Source organism: Sinohyriopsis cumingii, chromosome 5 (assembly GCF_028554795.1).
Source record: "Sinohyriopsis cumingii isolate HCF-2022 chromosome 5, ASM2855479v2, whole genome shotgun sequence".
NCBI classification, from domain to species: domain Eukaryota; kingdom Metazoa; phylum Mollusca; class Bivalvia; order Unionida; family Unionidae; genus Sinohyriopsis; species Sinohyriopsis cumingii.
The window spans coordinates 40,667,405-40,692,790 of record NC_142965.1 but is presented as its reverse complement, the minus strand read 5'-3'; the positions used below and the strand labels follow the sequence as shown (position 1 = coordinate 40,692,790).

Sequence of the window (25,386 nt, the reverse complement as noted above, 5' to 3'; positions counted from 1 at the left end):
ACTATGACAGCTACAAGATAAACTTATATGACTACTGAAACAAAAACTACTATAATTACTAAAACATAAACTACTATGACTAATAAAAGATAAACTACTATGACTACTAAAACATAAACTACTATGACTAATGCAACATAAACTACTATGACTACTAAAACATAAACTACTGTGACAAATAATATAAACTACTATGACCACTACAACATTAACTACTATTACTACTACAACATAAACTACTATGACTACTAAAACATAAACTACTATGACTACTACAACAACATAAACTAGTATGACTACTACAATATAAACTACTATGACTACTACAACATAAACTACTATGACTAACACAAGATAAACTACTATGATTACTACAATATTAACTACTATGACTACTACAAGATAAACTACTATGACTACTACAAGAACATAAACTACTATGACTACTACAAGAACATAAACTACTATGACTAACACAAGATAAACTACTATGATTACTACAACATAAACTACTATGAGTACTACAACAACATAAACTAGTATGACTACTACAATATAAACTACTATGACTACTACAACATAAACTACTATGACTACTACAACAATATAAACTACTATGACTACTACAAGATAAACTACTATGACTACTACAAGAACATAAACTACTATGACTACTACAACAACATAAACTACTATGACTAACACAAGATAAACTACTATGATTACCACAACATAAACTACTATGACTAACACAAGATAAACTACTATGGTTACTACAACATAAACTACTATGACTACTACAACAACATAAACTAGTATGACTACTACAACATAAACTACTATGACTACTACAACAACATAAACTAGTATGACTACTACAATATAAACTACTATGACTACTGCAACATAAACTACTATGACTACCACAAGATAAACTACTATGATTACTACAATATAAACTACTATGACTACTACAAGATAAACTACTATGACTACTACAACAACATAAACTACTATGACTACTACAACAATATAAACTATTATGATTATTGCTACAACATAAACTACTATGGCTAGTGCTACAACATAAACTACTATGACTACTGCTACAAATGCTAATAACACTATTACTATTGTTGCGACTTCATCACAGACATTGCTTCTGTTGAGACCGTTACTTCTTCAAAGGCTACAGCTCAGCAGCTCAATTAACTCTAGCATGGATCTTGATTTTATTGCTCCTCTTTGACTTATACAGCTTAGGATATAAGTGAAAATTACTAAAGATATTATAAATCGTGTTTACTACTTTTTTCTGACATACATACTTAATACACTAGTCTTGAAAGTTTTTCGACATTTAATTTATTATCTTAATATAATTTCCTCCAATCAAAGATGTTATGTACTATAATGACATGGTAAATATGTAAAGGAGAGTAATTTTTGGCTTTCAAAATAGGATATTTAATATGTGTTAACAACGTTTCAAGAAAGATCTATTTTTCTGAGACACTCAACGACGTATATGTGTATAAGCTCTAAATGTAAATAGCAATTTCAGCTGCACTCCATATCGTACATATCTGAAGCATACTGACAATACTGAAATTTTATAAGAAAAGAAATATATGGTTGTCTTGCCTCCTTTATTTGCTTTGTACTCTGAGCTTTGTTTCTGTAATTCTGGCTCAGGTGCGTATTTAATCCCTTATAATACGTGACTGCTTTTGAATCGATTATATCATATTCCTTGGGTGAAACATATTTGTCTCAAATACATGATTAACACATAACATATCACTTTAAAACTCTCTTGTTGATGTCATTGTTAGTAGGACTGGTATCTTCTCGCTTTCGAAGCAATCTTTATTGATTTTAAAGCTGTATTAGTCAAGTTATACCAATAATAATGCTAATACAAATACACAAAATCGCTTGAAGAAAATGATACCATTATGATGGCATTCTATAGAGACAGTCGCCTGGCTATTCTCATAACGAAAATAGCATTTAAATATCTAGCCAAAACAAACTGATGATTTGTTTCTTCAGGAACTTTCTTTTGTTTTGTGTAGTGCTTTTTTATCAGTGATGTATTTCTTTAACTTGCACAGTTATTTTTCAAACATTTGTTCAGTTTAAACTAAATTAATGGTATTTTCTTTAATATATCTATAAATATGTATATCTATCACTTCTGTCATAAATTTAAATGTAAATTACGTTGCGTTTATCTACTTTATTTTATAGAGTGAGCAAATTATTGGACAAGATAAAAGTCATGGGAGTTCATGGGTGAGTATATTTCTTATGTAGTCTTTATGCAGACTTGCTCGATGAAGGCAATGGCGACGATAAAGAGAGTTATGTCCACAAAATCTTCCAAGTTTTCATATTGGTGACTGTGGTTACTTTGATATTTATGGTATTATACAAATTAGAAACAAAATCACAACAAGACATTGGTGATCAGTAACGAGTGAAATTTTCAATCAGAATTTCTGCAGGATTTTAGTAAACTGTCTTTGTATACTGCAGGACTTTTTGTAAAGTGATTTCGCATATAGCAGAACTCTTTGTAAACTGTTTCTGTACATTGCAGGACTCTTTGCAAGGTGGCTTCGCATATTGCAGGACTCTTTGTAAAGTGTTTCTGTACATTGCAGGACTCTTTGTAAAGTGTGTCTGTTTATTGCAGGACTATCTGTACGTAAACTGTTTCTATACATTGCAGGACTCGTTGTAAACTGTTTCTGTATAGTACAAGACTCTTATGAAGACAGTGTTTGCATTTTACAGAGCTCTTTGTAAACTTGCCAACTTCACAAAACTAGTATGAATAGTAAAATCATTTCTTTGCAAGTAGTTCTATGAAAATCAGTTGAAAACTGCAAAAAGGGTGTTATTCTGTATTACCTCAAGTTGCGTACTGCAAAAGGAGGCAGTTCTTATTTACATACAGATTTCATCCAAATATTTCTCTGATCTTAGAAAAAACAACTTAAATATGCCCATGTTTCACAACCGTTTGTCATCAAATTTCCCTAAGCCAATATTAAAATTTGCTACATACACTCTGCAGACTGATAACACACCAAGACTTTGATTTCAGAGTGAGTAACTAACTGGTATAAGAAATTACACAGAGCTGAAAATAAACTCAGTTGAAATTCCTCAACACTCGTGATTATCGTTAGAAGTAACAAACAAATTCTTTCTCATATGTGGTATCACATAGTTTAACTAACTTTTATATTTATACAGATAAGATTCCCTGTTTAAACTATTGTCCAGATGAAAGTTTGATCCTTCATTTAAAAAATGAAAATTGAAAATTCTAACATTATGTTAAAATCAGCTGACAGATTGCATCAAGTTTCACTCCCAAAAATAAAATACAACAAATTTATTAAAACAAGCTTCCCATTTATATTTTTATTTAATAGGTTGTAATGTTCTCTGCCAACGTTTATAATCCATTGGAGAGGAAAATTTATTTTTCAAATGAATAAAAACTAGAACTTCTATTAATATTTGTTAACCTGTCAAGTCGTAGCGTACACGCACATCCTTAAAAAATTTAACTGTTGTTTGCAGTTGTTGCATACCCATATATAAGGCTTATATTGCAAAGTATTTTCGTTGCTACTTTGGACATATTGGAGAAATGGTGTAAAGTATTTCAAACCTGTGAAGTGACTGCAATTTTGAGATTCAAAGTAAAGCAGACAAAATCAATTGTTTCATCAACACTTGAGTTGCTACTTCAGAAAGAATATTCATCTACATGCAGGAACGGCGTTTGGGGGTGGCAAGTGGGGCGACCGCCCCAGGCCCCGCTCTTGAGGGGTCCCCGCGCTTCAGACCTAAGGTCGTCCTTATGAGTTTGTCAAGCTATATTCTCCGGTAAATTGAAAACGCTGATACAGGCCGCACGTAATGCACGCAAAGTTGCGAAGTCAACTTAGTCAACTTCGTAACGCAATTAACAGGTGGCAGCACAGATGCAGACAGATGCAGCCATGTTCTCAAATCCATATGTGGGCAACGGCTGTCCGATAACTTGGATCTCAGTTTTTCACTCTGGCTCGCGCGGTCATGGTCGGCCCTAGAGGCCCCGCGTACTCCTAACGCCGCCTCTGTCTACATGGTTTAACAAATCATGCACATTTTGTACACATTATTTGAACATAATGCTTTCCTAGCAGCCTATAACAATTTCAGGCAAGTTGTCATTGAAATCTGATTTGCAGGCGATTTTATATAATCGTTTAATTATAACTTATATAGAATAGTCCGATATCTAGGAAATATCTTACATTCCTGTGTTAGGGGTCCCGAGTGGCCGAGTGGTCTAAAGCGCTGACCGTTACGAATCACTGCCATTTCACCTCTGTCTGATTGGGTTCGAGTCTCGGATTCGGCCAATGTGGGTATGTGAGAAAGCTTGCCAGTAGCTTCTCGTGGGTCGGTGGTTCTTTCCGGGGTTTAACCGGGTTTTTCCTCCACCATTTACATTGGCCGCCATGTATAGCCTATCTTGTGCTGAAAACTGGCGTTAAACCCTACAACAACAACGACAACATTCCTGTTTTACTTCAAGTATCTGATGATAAATGATAAAATGAAGTATTCTGTACCAAAAGTACTGGAATCATAATTTATATATCTGACGACAAAGTAAGAAATATCCCCACCCAGTGTATGGGCACATTAGTTGATACCGTCAAAGATTAAACACTATCATCATAGCACGATTCATCCTGTCAATGAATTTAACTGTTTGAAAACAATTGCATCCGGATGGAACTCGCAAGGAAACACGATGTCTCAAAATGTCGTAAATTGTTCTCTATCAACTGAAGTAAGACCTCAGAAGATATACAAGCTTAATTCATTATGCGCCTTTAGGTAGCTAATCGTGATGATGTGAATAGAGAATAGTCAACCCATTGATTACTCGTTGTCATCAATTCATGTGGAGTGAATCAAAGATCGATAATAAAAGAGGTAGTCCGACAGTCCATTCAACAGAACCACACAATACAGTTTTTTCATTAACCTAAGTATGATCTACCAAAGTAGTGAATGGGGTCACCCTAACCTCAATGGGAATTAGCATTACAGGACCCCCCTGAGTCACTCTAGCCTCAATGGAAATTTAACATGGGAAAAAATCATGGGTCACTCTAGCCTCAAGGGGAATTGAACATGGGAAAAGGGCCTTTGGGTTTATGTTAATGTATCCATTAACATAAAGTGCACCGCATTGGTCTTCTTCTTGTCCTTAGGCTGCGTCTCACTGTAGGACCGTAAATCAGGACTCTTTTGAGGCATCCTTGTCTTTCTACGTAGATCCTACGTATCCACAGAGTGGTGTCTGTCCTGTGGACAACTGTCCACTTGGATCGGACATACATGGGTATGTCCGTCCGGAACATCATTGAAGACACAAGCGTAGAAGATTGCACATCGGTCCACATCTTGAGGCGCCGAGAACAGGTGAATCAATTCAGTGAACTGCGCTTATTTATAGGTAGAGGTAGGATTGAAACGGATTGAGTTTGTTGACCAATCCAAACACGCGTTACAAAATTCAGTCAGCCCGCATCCAATCCGAAGACAGCAGTCTGTGACGTCACGTGGTCTATATAGATTTGCTAGCGCCTGTGTGCAGTCAGTCTATGTGACAGTGATTCAACATGACGGAAACTCAGAAAACGATCCATTGGGGTGCACCAGCAGTGGAGACCGCCCAAGGGAACCCGGACTTACTTTCAGAAGAGGTAAATTGGGATTTTGTGGATTTTCTTACCTCGCAAGAATTTGTTCTGGAACCTTCGTCTCCTTCTTCATTACCGCAAGTGGAGAATTTTAGACAGAGACAGTAAGAAGTTTTCTCCTACAGCAACAGCAGCAAGAAGAAGAGGTAAGAAAAAAACAACAACAAGAAGTAGCAGCAAAGAAACAAGAGGGTGAAAATCAAACGGTCACGGTACTGTTGGACATTTTAGCGGAGTTAAGAAGTCTGAAACAAATGTATCAGACTTCTTTATTACGACCGAAGAGAATACGATCTTCCCGAGCTACGTCAACCCTGTGACTAAGCCTACCGTACCACCCTTAGTGATTTCAACCCAATCATCATCATCAACAGTACGCAGTCCAGAAGTAGGCCTTGGCCGTGGCAAAGGCTTAAGGCAGTTAAAGTTGATTGCTTAAACTCACCCCTACACCAATAACCAAAGGCCCTTTTCAGTGCCACCCACATTCTCGAAAAGAGATAAACTTTCAATTGCCAATAATTCAAAAAAAACAACAAAAAAAAACAATTTTACCCTATAGTACGTGTATATGAAGTGCGTGAGTCTAGCTTCTTATTTAAAATCAAAACTCAAAGACACTTACCTTATATAATTAATGTATTCTTTTATCAATAGTTACAATCCAATTCACAATTCACAACAAAGCACTTTAAAAAGTACATTCACTTCTTCTGTTTTCTTTGTTTACTCTGTTTTTTGAATTTCTTCACCGTCACAGTCTTTCCCTCCCTCTCTCCTCCTCACTTTCTTCCCTCTTCTTTTCTTCTCCTGTTTCTTTTTCTTCACCTGTCTGCTATCTTCCTCCTCTTCTTCCTCTGAAGAATCCCTCTCTTCTTCTGACTCCTCTTGTTTCTTTTTTGGGCAATCTGGAGACCAATGTCCTTTTTCTTTACAATAATAACAGGTATCTTGACCTTTGTCTCTTTTAACCCCTGTTTTTCTTTTTTGCCGGTCTGGACACTCTGAAGACCAATGCCCTTTCTTCTGACAGATATAGCAAGTATCTTCACTTTTATCTCGAAAGGAAGGAGAGTAGTCCGTCGGCTGGTCTGAAGAGAATTTTCTAATGACCCCTCGCAAAGCTCTGATGAAACGTTCCATCTGGGTAGTCTCTTCCATCGTTGTGCTCGGTTTGAGAGTGAAATGAATAGTGAAAGAACAAGACACACACCCTTTTATATACGCTGGTCTGCCATGACTATAAATTAGTCTATGGTATTTAAACTTGAGTCATTTGACGTTTTGCACTCAAGATGAAACGATCCAATTCATTTGAGAAGAAAGAAGAAAGTAAGAGGCAGAAACGTGATATATTGCCTCGTACCAGGGCTGAAGTCTTGGCACAAATTCATGCCAGTGATTTTGAAGAGGACATGAGTGAACCAGAATCCAAACCCTCTAAACAAAGTTCACCACCCTTAGTCAACCCTGAAAAGTACTATTCCATTCGAGAGACGGAAAAGCGCTCCTCTAGAAAATTTAGAACCACGGCTTACAAATACACGGTGAAGTTAAAGATTTCAAGTCCGAAGTACCGTTAGAGAAAGCAGAAGGGTTCATCACCGGGGTGTGGGATTCTTTGCTCACCACACTCAAGCGACAATGTCAACCCAAAGAAGACGATCGCTTGAGACTTTCCATACAACACGATGGTTTGAAATCCCCTGTTTGGATCGAGTTTAGCACCCTTGCAGAATTGACTGCTTCCAAAGTCATGGACAAGATTCAACAAGTACAACAATCCAATGACCAGTTTGACATCACCGATGGAAAAGCCACACTGGACATGACCCACGTCTCTCCTCCTCAAGGGACTGGACGCAAAAAGATATTATTGGTGGACGAGCTTCGCAGCACCAAAACAAGTCTCGTCCGAATTCACAACCCTCAAGACCAGATGTATTTAGCCAGGGCCATCGTGGTGGGACGAACCTATGTCAACAAGAACGACACGGTAGAATGGAAAAGAGCCTGGAAAATTATTCGACAATCGGATCGAGCCAAACAACGAAAAGAAGCAGAACTCCTGTTACGACAAGCTGGCTTGCCCAAATACAAACCCTGTGGCATTCCTGAGATGCAAACATTGCAAGATGCCCTAGCTCCACGCTACAACTTGAAAGTGCATCCTCAAGAAATGCGTGGGCCTCTGTTGTTTCGAGGTCAAGACTTTAAGGACGGAAAATACATTCACCTTTATCATCACGATGACCATTTCGATACCATTACCACTATCACTGGATTCCTGGGATATGTTTATTACTGTGAGAAATGTGACTATGGCTATAATAATCGAGAACAACACAAGCATTGTGGATCGAAATGCTCAGGATGATTGGCCTCTCCACCCTGTCAGAAGAGCGAAGGACAAAAACCAGTGCATTGTTTCACTTTTGTCTGCGCACGTTTGTCAGCCATGCCTGTTACCAATAGCATTTGAAGACGCAAGGTTCACAGAAGAAATGCGCTTGTCAACTGCTGAGATTGTGCCCCACGTGTGGACAAGGCCTACGTACCAACAGTGCCAAGGGACACGAATGTTCAGGAAAGAAGAAATGTCACATTTGTCACCACATCGTGGACTTGGAACACGAATGCTACGTGCAAAAGTACCAGCCCCCACCAGAGAAAGAGGATGGACACAAGAAGAAAGGCAATTTCATCTTTTTCGATTTCGAATGCATGCAAGAGACCGGCATTCACATTCCTAATTTCTGCGTGGCTCATCGAGCGTGCGAGAAGTGCATTCAAGAACCTATCTTCAGTCATTGCCCTCACTGCAGCAAGATTCCTGGAGGGCATGAAAAAATCTTTCGAGGACCGAACACGCTAGCCGATTTCGCCCGATGGGTCTTAGACCCCATCGACAAGACGTGGAGCCAAGAGGACATCGAATGTTACGGAGATTGTCATCGTCATGTCACAGTGATGGCTCACAATTTCTCCGGATACGATGGACAGTTTCTTTTGAGGTACTATACGGAACAAGGCACCGAACGTCCTAAAGTCACTTTGAACGGAGCCAAAATCATTTTCATGCAAGTGGGACAAGTGCATTTTAAAGATTCGATGAGCTATTTGGCCATGCCTTTGAGTCGAATGCCTAAAATGTTTGGAATGACAGAAATAGCTAAAGGGTACTTTCCACACTTTTTCAATACGGAAGCCAATCAACACGTCGTTCTACCCCATTTGCCTGAGGCTCACTATTACGACCCCGACAACATGCGTACCGAACAACGAGAAGCTTTCTACGCTTGGTACCAGGCTCACGCCTCCGACCCTTTCGACTTTCAGGAAGAAATGCTAAAGTATTGTCGTTCCGACGTGGACATTTTACAGCGATGCTGTGGAAAATTTCGAGAACTGTTCATGGAACACGGAGGGGTCGATCCTTTGAAAGAAGCTTGCACCATTGCCAAAGCGTGTTCCTTAGTGTACCGGCAACGATTCATGGCCTGAAAACACCGTGGCTGTCATCAGTCTTCAAACGACCAACTTTGTCAAACGTCAATACTCGGTCAAAGCCCTACGTTGGTTACATTACTTGTGCGACAAGGAAGACAAGTGGATTCAGCATGCCCGCAACGGAGGGGGTGAAAAGACCATCGGAACGTATTCGGTAGATGGTTGGGACTTAGAAAACCCCAAGATCGTGTACGAGTTTAGCGGTTGCTTATTTCACGGATGTCCCGTCTGTTATCCTGACCGTGGCACTAAACATCAGTTTTTACAACGAACCATGGAAGACTTGTACCAGGACACTTGTCAGCGACGCCTAAAGTTAGAACAGCAAGGATACCAAGTGGTGGAAATGTGGGAACACGAATACGATCACCGTTTGAAAACCGATCCCGAGTTTAAACGCCTCGTGGAAAGTTACCAGTTCATGGACCCCCTGAACCCGAGGGATAGTTTGTACGGAGGAAGGACCAATGCCACCTGTTTGCTGTACCAAGCCGACGAAGAGAAAGGAGAAGAAATCAAATACTTGGACGTGTGTTCGCTGTATCCCTACGTGTGCAAATTTTGTCGCTTTCCTGCAGGGCACCCGCAATTGTTGACGGAACACATCGACCTGGTCAACATTCGACAATACGAAGGCTTGATCAAGTGCAAAGTTTTGCCTCCCAAGGACTTGTACCATCCCGTGTTACCTCACCATTGCCAAGGCATACTGATGTTTCCTATGTGCCGTACTTGTGCCGAAACGTGCAACCAAGATCAGCCTTGTCAGCACACCCAGGAAGAACGGGCTTTGACGGGAACCTGGGTCAGCGTAGAATTGTTCAAAGCTTTGGACATGGGATACCAACTGTTAGAAGTGTACGAAATTTGTCACTTTCCCAAGACACAACATCACAAGGGTGACCCCACTCAGAAAGGCATTTTCGCCGACTACGTGGATGCCTTTCTGAAACTGAAACAAGAAGCCAGCGGCTATCCTTCCTGGTGTCACACTCCCGAAGACCAAATAAAATTCAAAGAGAAATACTATGAACAAGAAGGTATTCCTTTAGACCACATCGAGAAAAACGAAATCAGGCGATCGTTTGCCAAAGTGATGTTAAATTACTTGTGGGGTAAAATGGCACAACGACCGTGTTTACCCAAGACGGAATATTTGACAGAACCTTCCCGCTACTTCCAGATGATTCACGACAAAACCAAATACATGAAACACGTGGACGTCGTTCGCGAGGATTTGATCTTGGTCAATTACGAAGAGGATCTGGACTTTGTACAAGACGACCCTTTTGGAAATGTCATCATTGCGGCTTACGTGACAGCCCATGCTCGCTTAAAATTGTACGAAGAACTGTTAGGGGAACGCGTCCTGTACTTTGACACGGACAGTTGCATTTACATCCATCAACCGAGTCAACAGCACCCTGACATCGAAGGAGACCGTTTAGGAGCCTGGACAGACGAGCATCCCGACGACAAGATTCTAAGTTTCGTCAGTGGCGGTCCAAAAAATTACGGCTACGAATACCGGGACAAACAAGGAGAAGTGCACACGAAGTGTAAAGTGAAAGGATTGACTCTGAATTATCGTACCAGTCGAGTGGTGAACTTTGGCGTATTGAAAGAAGCCTTGCAATCTGGAGAGGATGCAAACTTTAAAGTGACCACCTACCAGCCGAACAAGATTGTACGTTTACCCACTCACCACATCGTCAGTCGACCATTGGAAAAAGTCTATCAAATCGTGTACCAGAAGCGAGTGCGACTTTCCCAATCATTTCACCTTACCGTATGGACACGTCGGTATTGGTCTGTATATAAAATGGAACCCTAGGCAAGATCGATAGTTCATTGTGACTTTCAAGACCAAGCGAACAAGAGAAACACAAAACAAGTTTAGAAAGGCACAATTCAAGTGTGGGGCTTCTGAAGTGGAATGCGATTGTGAGCCTTGCGATGGGAACAATGCTGTACGCTGTGACCTTAGCGATGCCGTAAAGCATCATGGGAACTTTGTTCTCACTACCCCTATCATGGAAAGTGATGCTGTGCGTGTCAAACCTGAGGGATGCGAAAGCGATGCCGCTCGTCCTCTTGGACATTTTACTGGGTTTCGTTTTAAAGGGTGATGTTCACCTTCACGTCTACCTCCCTACGGATGTCATCCAGCCCTGAGCAAACTCCTGTCCATGTCACCCAACCCTCATCGAAACGAACCTGTGAAACAATATTCGTTTCCTGTGCGTTTGTCGGAATACTGCGACTTTGAAAATCGTCTTCAATCGTTCAAAGGAAAATGGCCTAAGTATCTGGGAGGACCGACCCCCGAAGAATTAGCCAGAGCCGGATTGTTCTACTTGGGCGAAGGAGATAAAGTCAAGTGCTTCAGTTGCGGTGTGTCACTTCACCACTGGTCACCGAATTATCATTACTTACCCTTAGTGGGACCGAGACATTGAAGTAACTTACCATAATCTGTTTATGGATACTTTACAAGAGAACATTCGTGCTTTGCCTGTGGAGTTGAGAGAACGCATTTACCGAGACTGGTCAAAATACAAGTGAAACGTAAAGAACAATTGCATCCGTTACTTCACCAGATGTTTAATCACTGGTACCTGAATGCTATACAAGGGCTAATTGGATTGAAAGGGTTCCATTGGACAGACATTGATCAACGACCCCCTGGTTATAAAAAGAATTGGCTCGGTATGGTTGATTCTATCTACTACATTGTAAACTTACTGGATCCAATTCCAGAGGAATAGTTAACGAATTACCAACATCTTTTACGCAATGTCAACTTAGTGAAAGAGGAAACTTCTGAACGAATTTTAATGTGTAGATTAGTGATCAAACGATTTAGATTCGACAATGAATTAAAACCATGTATGTGCAAACGGTACTTTTCTTGCGTCAGACAAAAGAGGATTTAGTATGACCTATTCATGGATACTTTACAAAAGAACATTCGTGCTTTGCCTGTGGAGTTGAGAGAACGCATTTACCGAGAGCTGGTCAAAATACAAGTCAAACGTAAAGAACAGTTGCATCCGTTACGTCACCAGATCTTTAACCACTGGTACCTGAATGGTATAAAAGAACTGATTCGTCAGAAATTGTTTCAGTAATGCCAGTGTCGTTTACATCACCCAAAATTTGTTTCAACAAAGTAAAGCCCATCGCACCTTCAGTCTCAATGTACATTACGTGGTCTTGTTTAAAAGCCCTCGAGATAAATCGCAAGTGCAAGTCTTAGCCAAACAGTTAGGTACGCCTTGGCTAACTCAGGCGTACGACGATGCCACTCACACTCCACACGCCTATTTACTCGTCGATTTGAAACCTACGACCTCCGATGATTTGCGATTTCGTACCCACTTGTTTCACCACTGGTGCCAGGACGGAGGGCCTGTCCTGAAAACGTCTCCGTCCGCGACTTAACTTCACTCCACAAAAAAAATCTATAAAAACCTCAGACCCATTTCGTCTGTCTCACATACATTTTGAACATGACGTCCCTTCAGTCGCATCTTCCCGTCAAATTGATTCGTGCCTTGTATGGCATCAGTCGAGAAAAAAATCCACAAACACGAGCTCGTGTCTTAGAAGCTAGTCTCAAAGAAGTCTTACGATGGTTCACGGTGACAGCACGTCAATTACTACAAGGGATCATTCAGATTCCTCATCAAACCGAAAGCTTTTTTGATCGAAATAAAGTCGCTTTGACCCAACTGGCCGAAGCTCCAAGAAGAAAAAAAAGACCAGGTCCCCAAGGAGAACTTCTCCAATGGCGGGACCCTCCTCTTACCAGACACCACCCCGGAAAAAGAAAAGAAGCCCCCAGAAAAAAAAAACAGAAAAAGCCCCCAGAAAAAGAAAAGTCTACAGAAGAAAACTAGTCGCAAGAGAGGCACTTCGGCCAGGACGCAACGTTACACTCGCAAACCACGACCTGCCACGGCGGTGACTGCGTCTCCGGCAGCCTCACGTTCATCCACTTCTCCGTTGATGACACCAAGAACTGAAGAGTACTTGGAGACGTTGATCACACCAAGAACTTCTCCGTTGATAACCCCAAGAACTTCCCCAGTGGCAGGACCCTCCAATTTAGTGGCAGTGGCTGCTGCTCACAAAGTACCTTCTCCCAAAATCAAAGTCCAAGAAAGATCGGGCATGTTACAAAGTTTACTGGATTTGTCCAAGCAAGAACTGGCTCGATTTAGTCCGTTGCGTTCCCCTGCACGACGTGTCATGCCTGTCCTGAAGTTGATACGACCTAAAGACAATCAGTGGCGACGCGTTCCAGTATAAAAAAGGCCTGTGACCAAGTCGGGGTATCAGTGTTTTTGGTGCTGAAGACTCAAAGATGTCACCCTCCAGAAAACATCCCTCTTCTAAACAGCCCCAAGGAAAGAAAAGAAAAGGACTGCCTTCTCGTTTAGTCAAACATGGGGACATGTTATCTGTCCTGTCCAAAGCTTCTCCACCTCTACGAAAAAATCTCGTTCAATCAGCCCCCAAAGAGGTCATCGATACCGTGTGCGAATGCTGTTTGAACGTCTTGAAAGGCACGATCCCTTTGTCCAAACACCAGAAACAATGCTTAGGCAAACATCGTCACGTTCTTCGCCAAATGGTTCAAAAGAAAATTCCCATTCGTCAAAAGAAGAAGATGTTGGTCCAACGTGGAGGCATTTTACCCCTCTTGTTAGGCCCCTTACTGAAAGGAGTCTTGGGAACCATGTTGGGAGGACTGGTGGGAGCAAGATAAAAAGGCCCTCTGAAGTCCCAAGATCTCAGAATCGACCCCTGACAACCCCATGGAAGGACAAAAACTAGCTTTAGTGCCTTACAAACGATGGATGGAATACCATCGTTGGCAAGAACAACGTACCCCGCATTTACCTCCCAATCCCAATTTGAACGAGATGTCCCAGTTACAACACGAATTGCAGTCCTTGATGGATCGCCAAGATTTGTCCGAAACAGAAAAATCGCAAAAGTACGGTCAACTCTTGCAACGACTGCAACTCTTTCACCAGAAAGCTTTAGACGAAACAGCTCTACCTACTCTGAAAGATTTTAAGACCTTGATGAAAAGTCCAGCACCATCATCACTACCACCACCACCACTACTACCATCCCCAGGGGTCACCAGAGATGCTACCCCACGAAGACCTGAGGAAGAAGAGATGCGAGAAGTGTTTCAAACACCGTCAGCAGCTCCCATTTCGAGTAAGATTGCATCATCCTTGTTGACTCCGTCCCCCACACCCCAACGAGAAGAAATGAAAGCTTGGGTTAAAAAGATGATGTCCACTCCTCCTTCGACAGAAGTGAAAAAGAAAGAAGGGCAACCAGAAGTGAAAAAAGAAAAGAAGACCAAAGCCATTCCATTGCCACCTCCACCACCACTACCTTCGACTTCTACTCCCGTAGCCCATCGGACACGTAAATCCGTTTCTAAACCACCCTTTCGACCCACCCAAAGTAGCATCACCGAAGAGTGGGTGACTTATTAACACACAAACAAACACAAAAAATGGAAAAAGTCTTAGCCAGCATTTACTACGATCCCTCCCATCCTGCAGGTTACGCAGGAGTTCAAAAATTGTATCGTGCTGCCAAAACTCGACTGAAAAGTCTCCGTTTACCTCAAGTGCAACGATGGTTACAAGAACAAGCTACCTACACTTTACACAAACCCATTCGACGCAAGTTTGCCAGAAGTCGCACCCGAGTGGAAGGCATCGATCATCAATGGCAAGCCGATTTAGCCGATGTCTCTCATTTGGCCAGCTACAATCGTGGCTACAAATATTTGTTTTGTGTCATCGACGTCTTTTCCAAATTTGCCTGGGTCGTGCCCTTGACTTCCAAATCGAGCAGTGAGTTAGTGCGAGCCCTGCAACGAGTGTTGAAACAAAGTGGTCGTCACCCTCTTCGATGGCAAACGGACAAAGGCACAGAATTTCTGAACCAAGCTTTCCAAAAAGAATTAAAGAAACGTGACATTCATTTTTTAGCACCGAGAATCCCGAAACCAAAGCCAGCATCGTGGAACGTTTTCAACGCACTTTGAAAGAACGCATGTGGAAATATTTTACGCATCAACACCCTCTCAAGTACATCGACATCTTACCGCACCTGGTGCAAGCGTACAACCAATCTTACCATCGAAGCATTGGACGTGCCCCGCAAGAAGTGACTCCCGACAACGAAGTGCTTGTGTTTGAGCGTCTGTTTGGTACGTCCCCGACGAGGGCTGTCCCCAAGAAAAGTGGAGTGTTTGCCGTAGGAGACTGGGTGCGCATTGGCAAAACCAAACGCACTTTCGACAAAGGTTACTTACCTAACTGGACGATCGAATTGTTTCGTGTCACTGGAGGAGTGCATGGCCGTCATCCTGCCGTCTATAAATTGGAAGACATGAACGGAGAAGTGCTCAAAGGAACGTTTTACTTGCCCGAGTTACAACGTGTCACCAAAAAAGAAGACGACGTGTACGACATCGAAAGCATTCTCGAACGCAGAACCCGTAAAGTGGGCAAACGACGTGTCAAAGAAGTCAAAGTACGTTGGAAAGGATATCCACCCAGTTTTGATTCTTGGATCGAAGCTTCGCAAGTCATCGACTATAAAAAGAAGTGACCATCATGCCCTTTCACACAGACGCAGCTACGTCGACCACTCCTTCACCTAGTTCTTCTCTGCAAGATTTACAAAAACAACCCTTGTGGGTGTGGTGTGGAGAACGTGTGCCTAAAACGCAAATCGTCTTTTTCTGCCAAATCTTCGTGGTGTATTGTGTCATCGGGGCAGCCATTGCCAATTTGAGTTTGCAACAAGGAGACAAACAATTGTGGACCATTTTATTGAGTAGTTGCATCGGTTACCTGCTTCCCAATCCCTCCCTGAAATTCTCCTCGAACGGGAACCACGGGAACCTTGTGTCCAGTGCCAGTGCCAGTCACCACTCCAACCACAACCACAACCAGAACCCTATTTTGGGCGGAGACACGCTTCTGACGTCCAGTAACCCCTCGGACAGCCACAGAACTCTGGAATTATGAGTCACCAAAACCAATTTTACTTAACCTTACCCAGTGACAGTTCCATGGAGGTGTTTCCCAAGAACACGTGTTGTGCTGTTACACGGCCAAATTACCTCAGGCCATCCCATTAGATCACGAAGCCCATTGGGAAGTGGCTTTGGTGGAAATGATTTACCCAACATAAATCAAAAACATCACTGAAACTCAAAACACTTTTGACGTCGAAATTCTGGACCCAACAGTGCAGCAAACCATGATGACCACTCCTCAACATAAATCACTTCCGAAGACCCCAATACCCCGCAGCAGCAGTGACACTTCTCCTCCTTTTTACGTTTATCACTTTAAAATTAACTCAGGCCATTATTTTAGTGGTCAACATCTGGTGGAGGCCATCGCTGACAAATTCTATGCAGCATTTGACAAAGTTCTGACCGGATTAAAAAAACGTGTCACCATTGAGTACCACAAACTGTCTCACCGTCTATTCATTAAATTTGAAAGTGAGGAAAAAAGTATACGTATTAAATTTTGCCCTGAATTGTATGACATTTTGGGTGGAGACCTCAATATGGTCACGGACAAGCAGACCAAAAAGATTGAGAAAGCAGAGATTGACAACAACGGGCATTTTGCGAGGTATTTTCGTTTCCCGGTACAACTGAACCAGGGACTGAATTTGATCTTTGTGTACTCCGATGTGGTGGAGTACAACGTGGTGGGACACACCTCCGTGCCGTTACTGCGTGTCAATCCTTTCAAAGTAAATTCTGCCACGGTCACTGACGAGGAAGGTGGAAACACGTACCACATCCACCGCGAATGTGTACATCCTCATTATTTGCCTGTCAGCAAGTCGTATTTGGACACGGTCAACATTGCTATAAAAGGAGATTTGGGACAAAATATTCCATTCACCAAAGGAAAAGTCACGGTGAAACTCCATTTTCGAAAACGGTTCTTTCACGACTCGTAAGTCATGTATCCAGTGTACCGAGGGGTTGCTCGACAGCGAGGACACGGTTTAGGAGATATGTTGAAATCGGCCTTTCGTTCGGTGGCTCCGGTGTTGAAACCGATGGTGACACGCGGATTGCACGCCTTGAAAGATGCGGCACTGACACAAGGCAAAGAATTTCTCCAAAATGTCATCATCGACAAACAAAACCCCAAAGAAGCCTTCATGAGGGCAGGCAAAAATGTCTTGCTACAAACGGGTAAGGACCTTTTGGGCCGACGAGACACACCTATAAATGCCCTGCACGCTACCGAATCAAGCATTCAGCAAGGACAAGGCAGAAAGAGACGACGAAAAAAACACCCTTTCACCAGACTTCACACGTCTAAAGCTAGAAAGGCAAAGAAAAGAAGAACCGTTCGAGACTTAGACGTTTTCGATTATTGAGAAAGAGAAAAAAATGATGCACCGAGAGTCATGCGCTTGTTCCAAGTCGGAACTGGATCTGTTTGCCATGCCACCTACCATGATGACGATGCAAGAATCCCAATGGGTGGAATTTCACCCCGTCTCCTCATTGACAGATTCCGCTCCCATCGAGTTTGAAATCAAGGGACAGCCCGAAGATTACATCGATCTGAATAGCAGTTACTTGTACTTGAAAGTCAAAGTTCTAGATAAGGATAATGGTGAAGTAGGAGACAACGAGAATATAGCTCCCGTCAACAATTTCATGCATTCCTTGTTCAGCTCAGTGGACTTGTACTTGAATAACAAACTGGTCAGCAGCAGCATGGATACTGACCCTTACCGTACCTACCTGGAAAATCTCTTGACGTAAGGAATAGATGCCAAGAATACTCATCTCAATGCCTGTGTGCTATGGGATCCTGACGAAGCGAAGGAGTTTAACACATTAAATAAAAGCAATGACGGTTTTGTGGAAAGACGAAGCAAAATCTTAAATAAGAAGAGTTTAGAACTGATGGATCGTTTGCATTTGGACATGTGGTTGAAAGAGAAATATTTGCTGAACGGTGTAAATGTTCTCTTGAGACTGAATCGTAGCAGTGCCGCTTTCCATTTGTTGGCTGATAGTTCTGCCAAAAGCAAAATCGAGGAAGCCAAACTCTACGTACGACGCGTGGAAGTGTTACCTAAAGTGGGAAACGAATCAGTCAAACGTTGAGCAGAACGACCGCCAAGTATCCCTTACGACGCGTGGAAGTGAAAACGTTCACCATTCCCCGTAACCATCATTCCATGATCGAAGATCATCTGTTTCAAGGACAGTTACCCAAGCGTTTAATCCTTGGTATGGTCTTGAATTCAGCCTTCAACGGAGCCTTCGCTGAAAATCCTTTCTACTTTCAACAATTCGACGTGAAGAAAATCGAAGTCAGTCGCGATGGTAAGACCTTGTGTACCCGTCCTTTCGAACCTGACTTTGGTGACACAAAGATGAATTACTTGAGATCGTACTTGTCCCTCTACGAAGCCACCAGACAATTAGGGACCAACACCAGTCACGGAATTACGTACGAGGACTACGCAGGAGGCTATGCTTTTTTGGCTTTCGATTTCACTCCAGACCAAGGCAGCGACGAGGGACATTTCCACCCTATAAAATCCGGCCAGATTCGTGTGGAACTTCAGTTTGCAAAGCCACTGGACGAGACAGTGAACGTCATCCTGTATGCAGAATTCGATAATACCATAGAAATCAACAGTTTGAGAGAAGTCATTCTAGACTATTAGAAGCTATGGAAGACTGTTATCCCTCTTTACCTAGTTGAGAAACTTTGGAGATGGAATGTGAGGAGACCGTGCAAGAAGAATCTCAAGACAAAGACAACGAAGTAATGATGAAGTCCCGATGGCCAGAACAAGAAGCGCATTTAGTCTCCTGTTTTGCCAAATACTTGGTGGAAAAAATGACGGAATTGATCAAGAAAGATTGCTATGGATGTCAAAACGATCATCCCAGTCAAATTCAACACGATAAATGCCTGATGCTGAGTCAAGAAGAAAAATTGGACGAGTATCTGGACGAAGCTTGGAGTCTCATCTCGGACGAAGTCGTGTTGCATCAGTGGTATAAAGACCTGCGTGAACATTCTTGTCCACCATTAACCACTCAAGAGATCCATCGTATCGAAGCTCTCCTGAATCAGAGTGAGGAGACGAAACGAAGAAACGGTTATTTGTCAGACATTTTCAAGCAAAAAGTCAGGATCGAATTGATCACTTATTATTACCTGTGAAGAAGAAAAAAACAAAACATGGATACCTGGGAACTTTATTACCTTTTGAACCACAGTTCGTATACGGGTTCTTGGAATCCTGTCGTCTGTGCTAAAGATGAACTCTCTCATCGCAAACCTCAAGACCATCTAGCTTATGTGATCAACAAAATGTTTGAGGTTTGAAAAAATTGTTTGATGTTATATTTTTAGATTATTCTTAAAAAATGTTAGAGTTGTTGGTTAGTGTTAAGTGATTTTTGAATAAAAAATGTTGTGTTTTGAAAAAATGCCTTTGTGGTTTGTTTGGCTATAAGAATTTTGATTCATGCTCTTTGACTTCTCTCTATCTCTCTCATGACACTCATTGAACGTTGCGGCCTGAAAACCGTGTAGGGATGTTTTCCTTCGCGTCCGCGCTTTGACTTTAAAGCCGGGGTAGCCTCCAGTCTAACCATCCATTGTCGACTCATCCTCCTACGAAGATGTGCTCCAAACTAGCTAAGCTAAACGAAGCCAACGTGAATTTGCATAGGGTCAGACACAGTCTGATACCGAAGCCAGAAGAGATAGAGAATGTGAGAATGTTAAAAGTCACTGAAGACCTGATAGAAGAGCTCTTCAGAGAAGAAGTGAACAGGGAGAAAGAAGAATGGACAGAGAAGTACAGACTTCAGAAACAGCAGAGAGAGCAGCAACAGCAGCAGCAACCTGAACCTGACAGAGGCTTTGACGATTGTCGTATCGACACCAAAGAGTTCTTCTTCTCTTTCCGAAGAAGCAGACCTATCGTCAGAAAGTCTATCCTCAGAGGACGTCGCATTCTTAGAAACTAAAAGATTGCCATAGCAAACAAAAAAACAGCCCTTTTCAGGGCTACCCAATACTCTAGAAAAGAAATAACAATAGACTTGCCAATGTGTGTATGTAGAGTAGTGTGAATATAAACACTGACTCTTTTTTATAGTGTGAGTGTATGTGTTTGTGTATATGATTGTGTTTGTAAGTGATCAAGTAAGTTTGTGTGGATAGTAGATTAAGATCATGGGGGTTAATTTTGCTGTTTGAAGTAGGGGGAGAGATTTGGGGTTTGATTGCTTTGCGTATGTGGATAGTAAATTGAAGTGATTAATGAAAATTTTTTAGAATAGTGATGGGCAGTACAAAAAAGTGAGTGAGTGTTTCTTTTAGGTCCGCACGTTTGTTAGGTCATGATCTAGGTAATATCAATTTTGTTTTAAGGGATGTTTTCCTTCACGTCCGCGCTTTTAGTATAAATTGAAACTCGCTGGGCAGTCTAGCTACCCTGTTAATTCGTTAACAAGACAATGAATACCAGAATTGTAAAACTTCTAGAACTCCAGATGCACCTGGAATATGCCAGGCGCATACTAAATGAACTGGCCGCGGAGGCCATTGTCGAAGAGGGAAGGATGAAAGAGGAGGAGGAAAGAAGAAAAAAAGAAGAGGAGGAAAAGGAGAGAAGAAATTTCAGAATCCCAGAGACAGAAAATTGGGATTCTGAAGCCACTTATCCCGCCTCTGCACTCCCAAGAAAAAAGGTAAAAGGAGACTGGGGAAGAAGATGTGTGTGTGGTTGCCAGGCCTGGAAGGTGCCATCATTAACCAGGTGTCACTGGAGTTCAAAAACAAACAGCCCTTTTCAGGGCTACCCAAACCTTTAGAAAAGAAATAACAATCGATTTGCCAATGTGTGTATGTAGAGTAGTGTGAATATAAACACTGACTCTTTTTCTTGTGTGTGTGTATGTGTGTGTGTGTGTCTTTGTTTGTGTGTGTGTGTGTGTGTTTGTAAGCGCTGACGTAGGTTTGTGTGGATAGTAGATTTGGGTTTAATTTTAATGCTTTGCGTGTGTAAATAGTAGATTAGGGGTTTGTGTATTGATGCTTCACGTATGTGGATAGTAGATCATATGAAATGAGAAAAGTAAGGGATGTTTTCCTTCACGTCCGCGCGTTGTTTGGTTATGATCTAGGTAATATCAATTTTGTTTTAGGGGATGTTTTCCATCACGTCCGCGCTTTAACTATAAAGGTAACAGTGTTAGCCATTAGAACCCATTCCACGGAATAAAGACAAAGAAAATGGTGGTAGCAACAGCGTTACTGAATCATTTGATAGGCATTTATTATTGGATAGTAGATGTTACGTTTGTCATGGAAAAGATAGAGGAAGAATTCAAATTAGAAAAGTGTCTTGACTGTTTTAATAATTTGAAGGAAGCAAAGGAGATAGTAACAGGAATGATGGAAGAAGAGGAAAAGAGACTGAGAGGATTGATTGACCCGCCTTATGTAAGAGTGGGAAGTTTAAAGGAAGCACTTAAAAATGTCATCGAAGTCAGGTGCTTCTTAGAAAAGATATTGAATTGGAGGAGTGGCGATACGTAAAATGGGGGTTGGACCAGCTGACAAAAACGGAAGAAGTAATGAGGAAAGTGATGACGGAAGAGGTAAAGAACATCAAAGAAAAGTGGACTAAGGAAAGAAAGAAGAAGAAAATAGAAAGAGAAAAGAAAGCTTTGAGAAACTCAACAATAACTGGATAGGAATACAGGAGAAATTCCGAGCGATAGGTCATCCTGACTGGATGCCTGAATCAGAAATAAAGAAGAAGACGACAGGAATAATGGCAAAAGTTAGAAGATGGCTACAGAAGTGGAGGAAATAAAAGAAGAAGATGATGATGAAACCGAAGGCCCTTTTCAGGGCCACTCATAGGTCTCGAAAAGAGATTGACTTTCAATTGCCTACCCTTTTTTATTTATTTATTTTTTTAAACAAAACATAGAGACCCCTCCCTGTTTCAATTTTCGCCTGTTCCCTTTTCATAGACCCCTCAGGTTGGGACCCTATTAAAATAGGGTCCCAACCCTGTTCCATTTTCAATTCCCCTTGAGGCTAGAGTGACCCAAGACTTTTTTCCCATGTTCAATTCCCCTTGAGGCTAGAGTGACCCAACACTTTTTCCCTTGTTCAATTCCCCTTGAGGCTAGAGTGACACATGATTTTTTCCCCATGTTAAATTTCCATTGAGGCTAGAGTGACCCAGGGGGGTCCTGTAATGCTAATTCCCATTGAGGCTAGGGTGACCCCATTCACTACTTACCAAATCAGATATTTAGTTGACAACGAAATAATATTTAACAGACGATCATTTCATGGGTAACGTAAGCATTGTATGATTTTGGCACTATACATTTGTTTTTTTGGTAATTTAATCTTTGTAAAATCTGACATTACGTATGTGTTTTATTGGTAATGTAATATTTGTATCATCCTGAAACTAGACATGTCTTTTATTGGTAATGTAATTATTGAAAGATCTGACAGGATACATTGGTAATGTAATATCGTATGATCTGACATTATATATATGTTTTATTGGTAATGTAATATTCATATGATACTGACACTCTACATGTGATTTACTGGTAATGTAATAATTGTAAAATAAATATTGTAATATTTGTAAAATCTGACACTATAAGCGTGTTTTATAGGTAATGTACTAATTGTATGATCCTAACATTTCACGTGTTTTATTGCTGTTTAGCCAGGAAAAGAGAAACATTAATTTTATTTTAGTTGTGAACTGTTCTTAGCAATGAATAAATAAGAAGCTGTGCAGAATAATTCTCAAAAAGGGGTTCTAGACAGCATTTCTCAGATCAATTTACTTATTATAATTATTCAAGCTGAAATGTATGAAACTACATGGATATTAACTGTTCCATATATGGGCCATATACACGGAAATCAACCCCCCCAATGTATTGCAAAGAGACAATTATATTTCCTATATGTTTTTTTTTCTACACATTATCATATAGCTCAGTTACATTCATGTTTATAGAAACAAAATCCCAGGTGTAACCTCTAATTCGAAATTAAAGCTTAATAATTAATTTAAAAATGAAACTAACAAAGGAATTAGTTTATAACACGGAACATAAATCTGGCATAAATATGGATGATTGAGACAAATTTCGTACAAAATTACAACAAATATGCTATAAAATGCCAGTGCCCCCAAGTGTTCCCATACAATTTAGTATATTTTAATTTTGACTTCCAACCGATGTCATTTATTGCAGACGGCAAAAATAATAATTCAAATGAATGCAAACTTAGAATTTATATCACTATTGTTAATTAATCAGGTCACAATGCATATGTTAATGTAAGCAAAAGATTCCCATAAATCCATCTGGACTAAACAGATTCAGTTTTGTTTCTTTGCTTTTACTGCTTTGCTTGTTTCATACCAAGATGGGGCTTTGGTAGTTTATGAACCTCCTAACTTTCAGTTTCAGAGAGTTCTTATAGTTAAACAGATACCAGCAGGTCCATTTTATACATGCTTAATACGGAGGTACGATGTTTCTGAGATGCATTACAGGCCCTCATAACACTAAATATCAACGCGCATTAATAATGAACTGATATTTTCAATAAATGATGCATTTGGTCCTGATGACGAAACAAAAAACAAACATTAAAAAATGACCGAAATTTTCAAGAAAAGTAATAAGGACAAAACGTTTTATCAGAATATGGGCAATTCTGTGCATACCTCTGTCTGGTCTCCATCTACCGTTTCTTCATTCATTCTTGCAGCTTTCGTGGTCTTATTTCCTTCGTTAATTTTTGCTCATAGTTTCTTTTGTTCTACGGTCACGGATCCATTATTTGCTTTATTTATTCATAGCGCTTAATGTGTTTTCTAACGGACAAGCTTATATTTCAGTTCGCTTCTTCGTGTGGTCTGTAATTTAATATTCCTTTGAGAATGACTGAATTGAACAGAATTGAGGCCAAATAACTTATTTAGCAAACAAAATGCTAATTTTATAAAGAAATATAGCATTCGTTGAGTGTTAAATTGTATAAGAAATGAGTTACTCGCAAGATAATGATGTGTATCTTTTTGCAACTGAACGATAGGCTTCTCTAATATAATATTATTTTTGCACCAAACCGATACAATTTGACAAATAAATGGATGTGAAAGGTAGCTTATAATCATGCTGACAGGTCTTAAGAAATTATATGGCTATTATGTACGGTCTGGAGCAACGATATAACCAAGCTAAAATCTTGACATACCTATCATGCTTGATTTAATAAAAAAAGATCAATAAAACGCATTTAGATTTACAACATTATGCTTTTATTTTGTTGCGTATAAGGTACGTTAAATTACATTTAATAATTTCAGCTAATGCAGTGACTTTTTCAGTTAAAAGAAACTCCATATATATATATATATATATATATATATATATATATATATATATATATATATATATATATATATATATATATATATATATATATATATATATATATATATATATATATATATATATATATATATATATATATATATATATATATATATATATATATATATATACATACATACATATACATATACATATATATATATATATATATATATATATATATATACATATACATATACATATATATATATATATATATATATATATATATATATATATATATATATATATATATATATATATATATATATATATATATATATATATATATATATATATATATATATATATATATATGTGCATGCGACCGATAGATACATAGATTTATATACAGTATCCGTACCTTCTTACTTACTCACCAATTATTTATCAACCGTCTGTATGTCTATATTCCTACCAATCTATGTCTCAACATAGATTGATGGATGAGTGGGTGGTTGTATATAAAGGCAGATAAAGCAAAACAAAACGAAATGTAATGGGACCCCAAAATGTATTGAA

The 25,386-nt window shown here is 40.2% G+C and overlaps 1 protein-coding gene across 9 annotated transcripts in view; it reads left to right on the top strand.

The window, feature by feature from the left end:
* Positions 1-25,386, top strand: part of LOC149799003 (uncharacterized) — an 82,508-nt gene that overhangs the window by 34,923 nt on the left and 22,199 nt on the right. For all 9 annotated transcript variants that reach the window (XR_016421052.1, XM_089957947.1, XM_089957945.1 and 6 more), the window contains one exon: positions 2,254-2,298. Coding sequence is in view for 8 of the 9 variants with exons in the window: in XM_089957947.1 (XP_089814073.1) it covers positions 2,254-2,298 (45 nt within the window). In the remaining variant the exon portion in view is untranslated. The remainder of the gene's footprint in view (positions 1-2,253; positions 2,299-25,386) is intronic.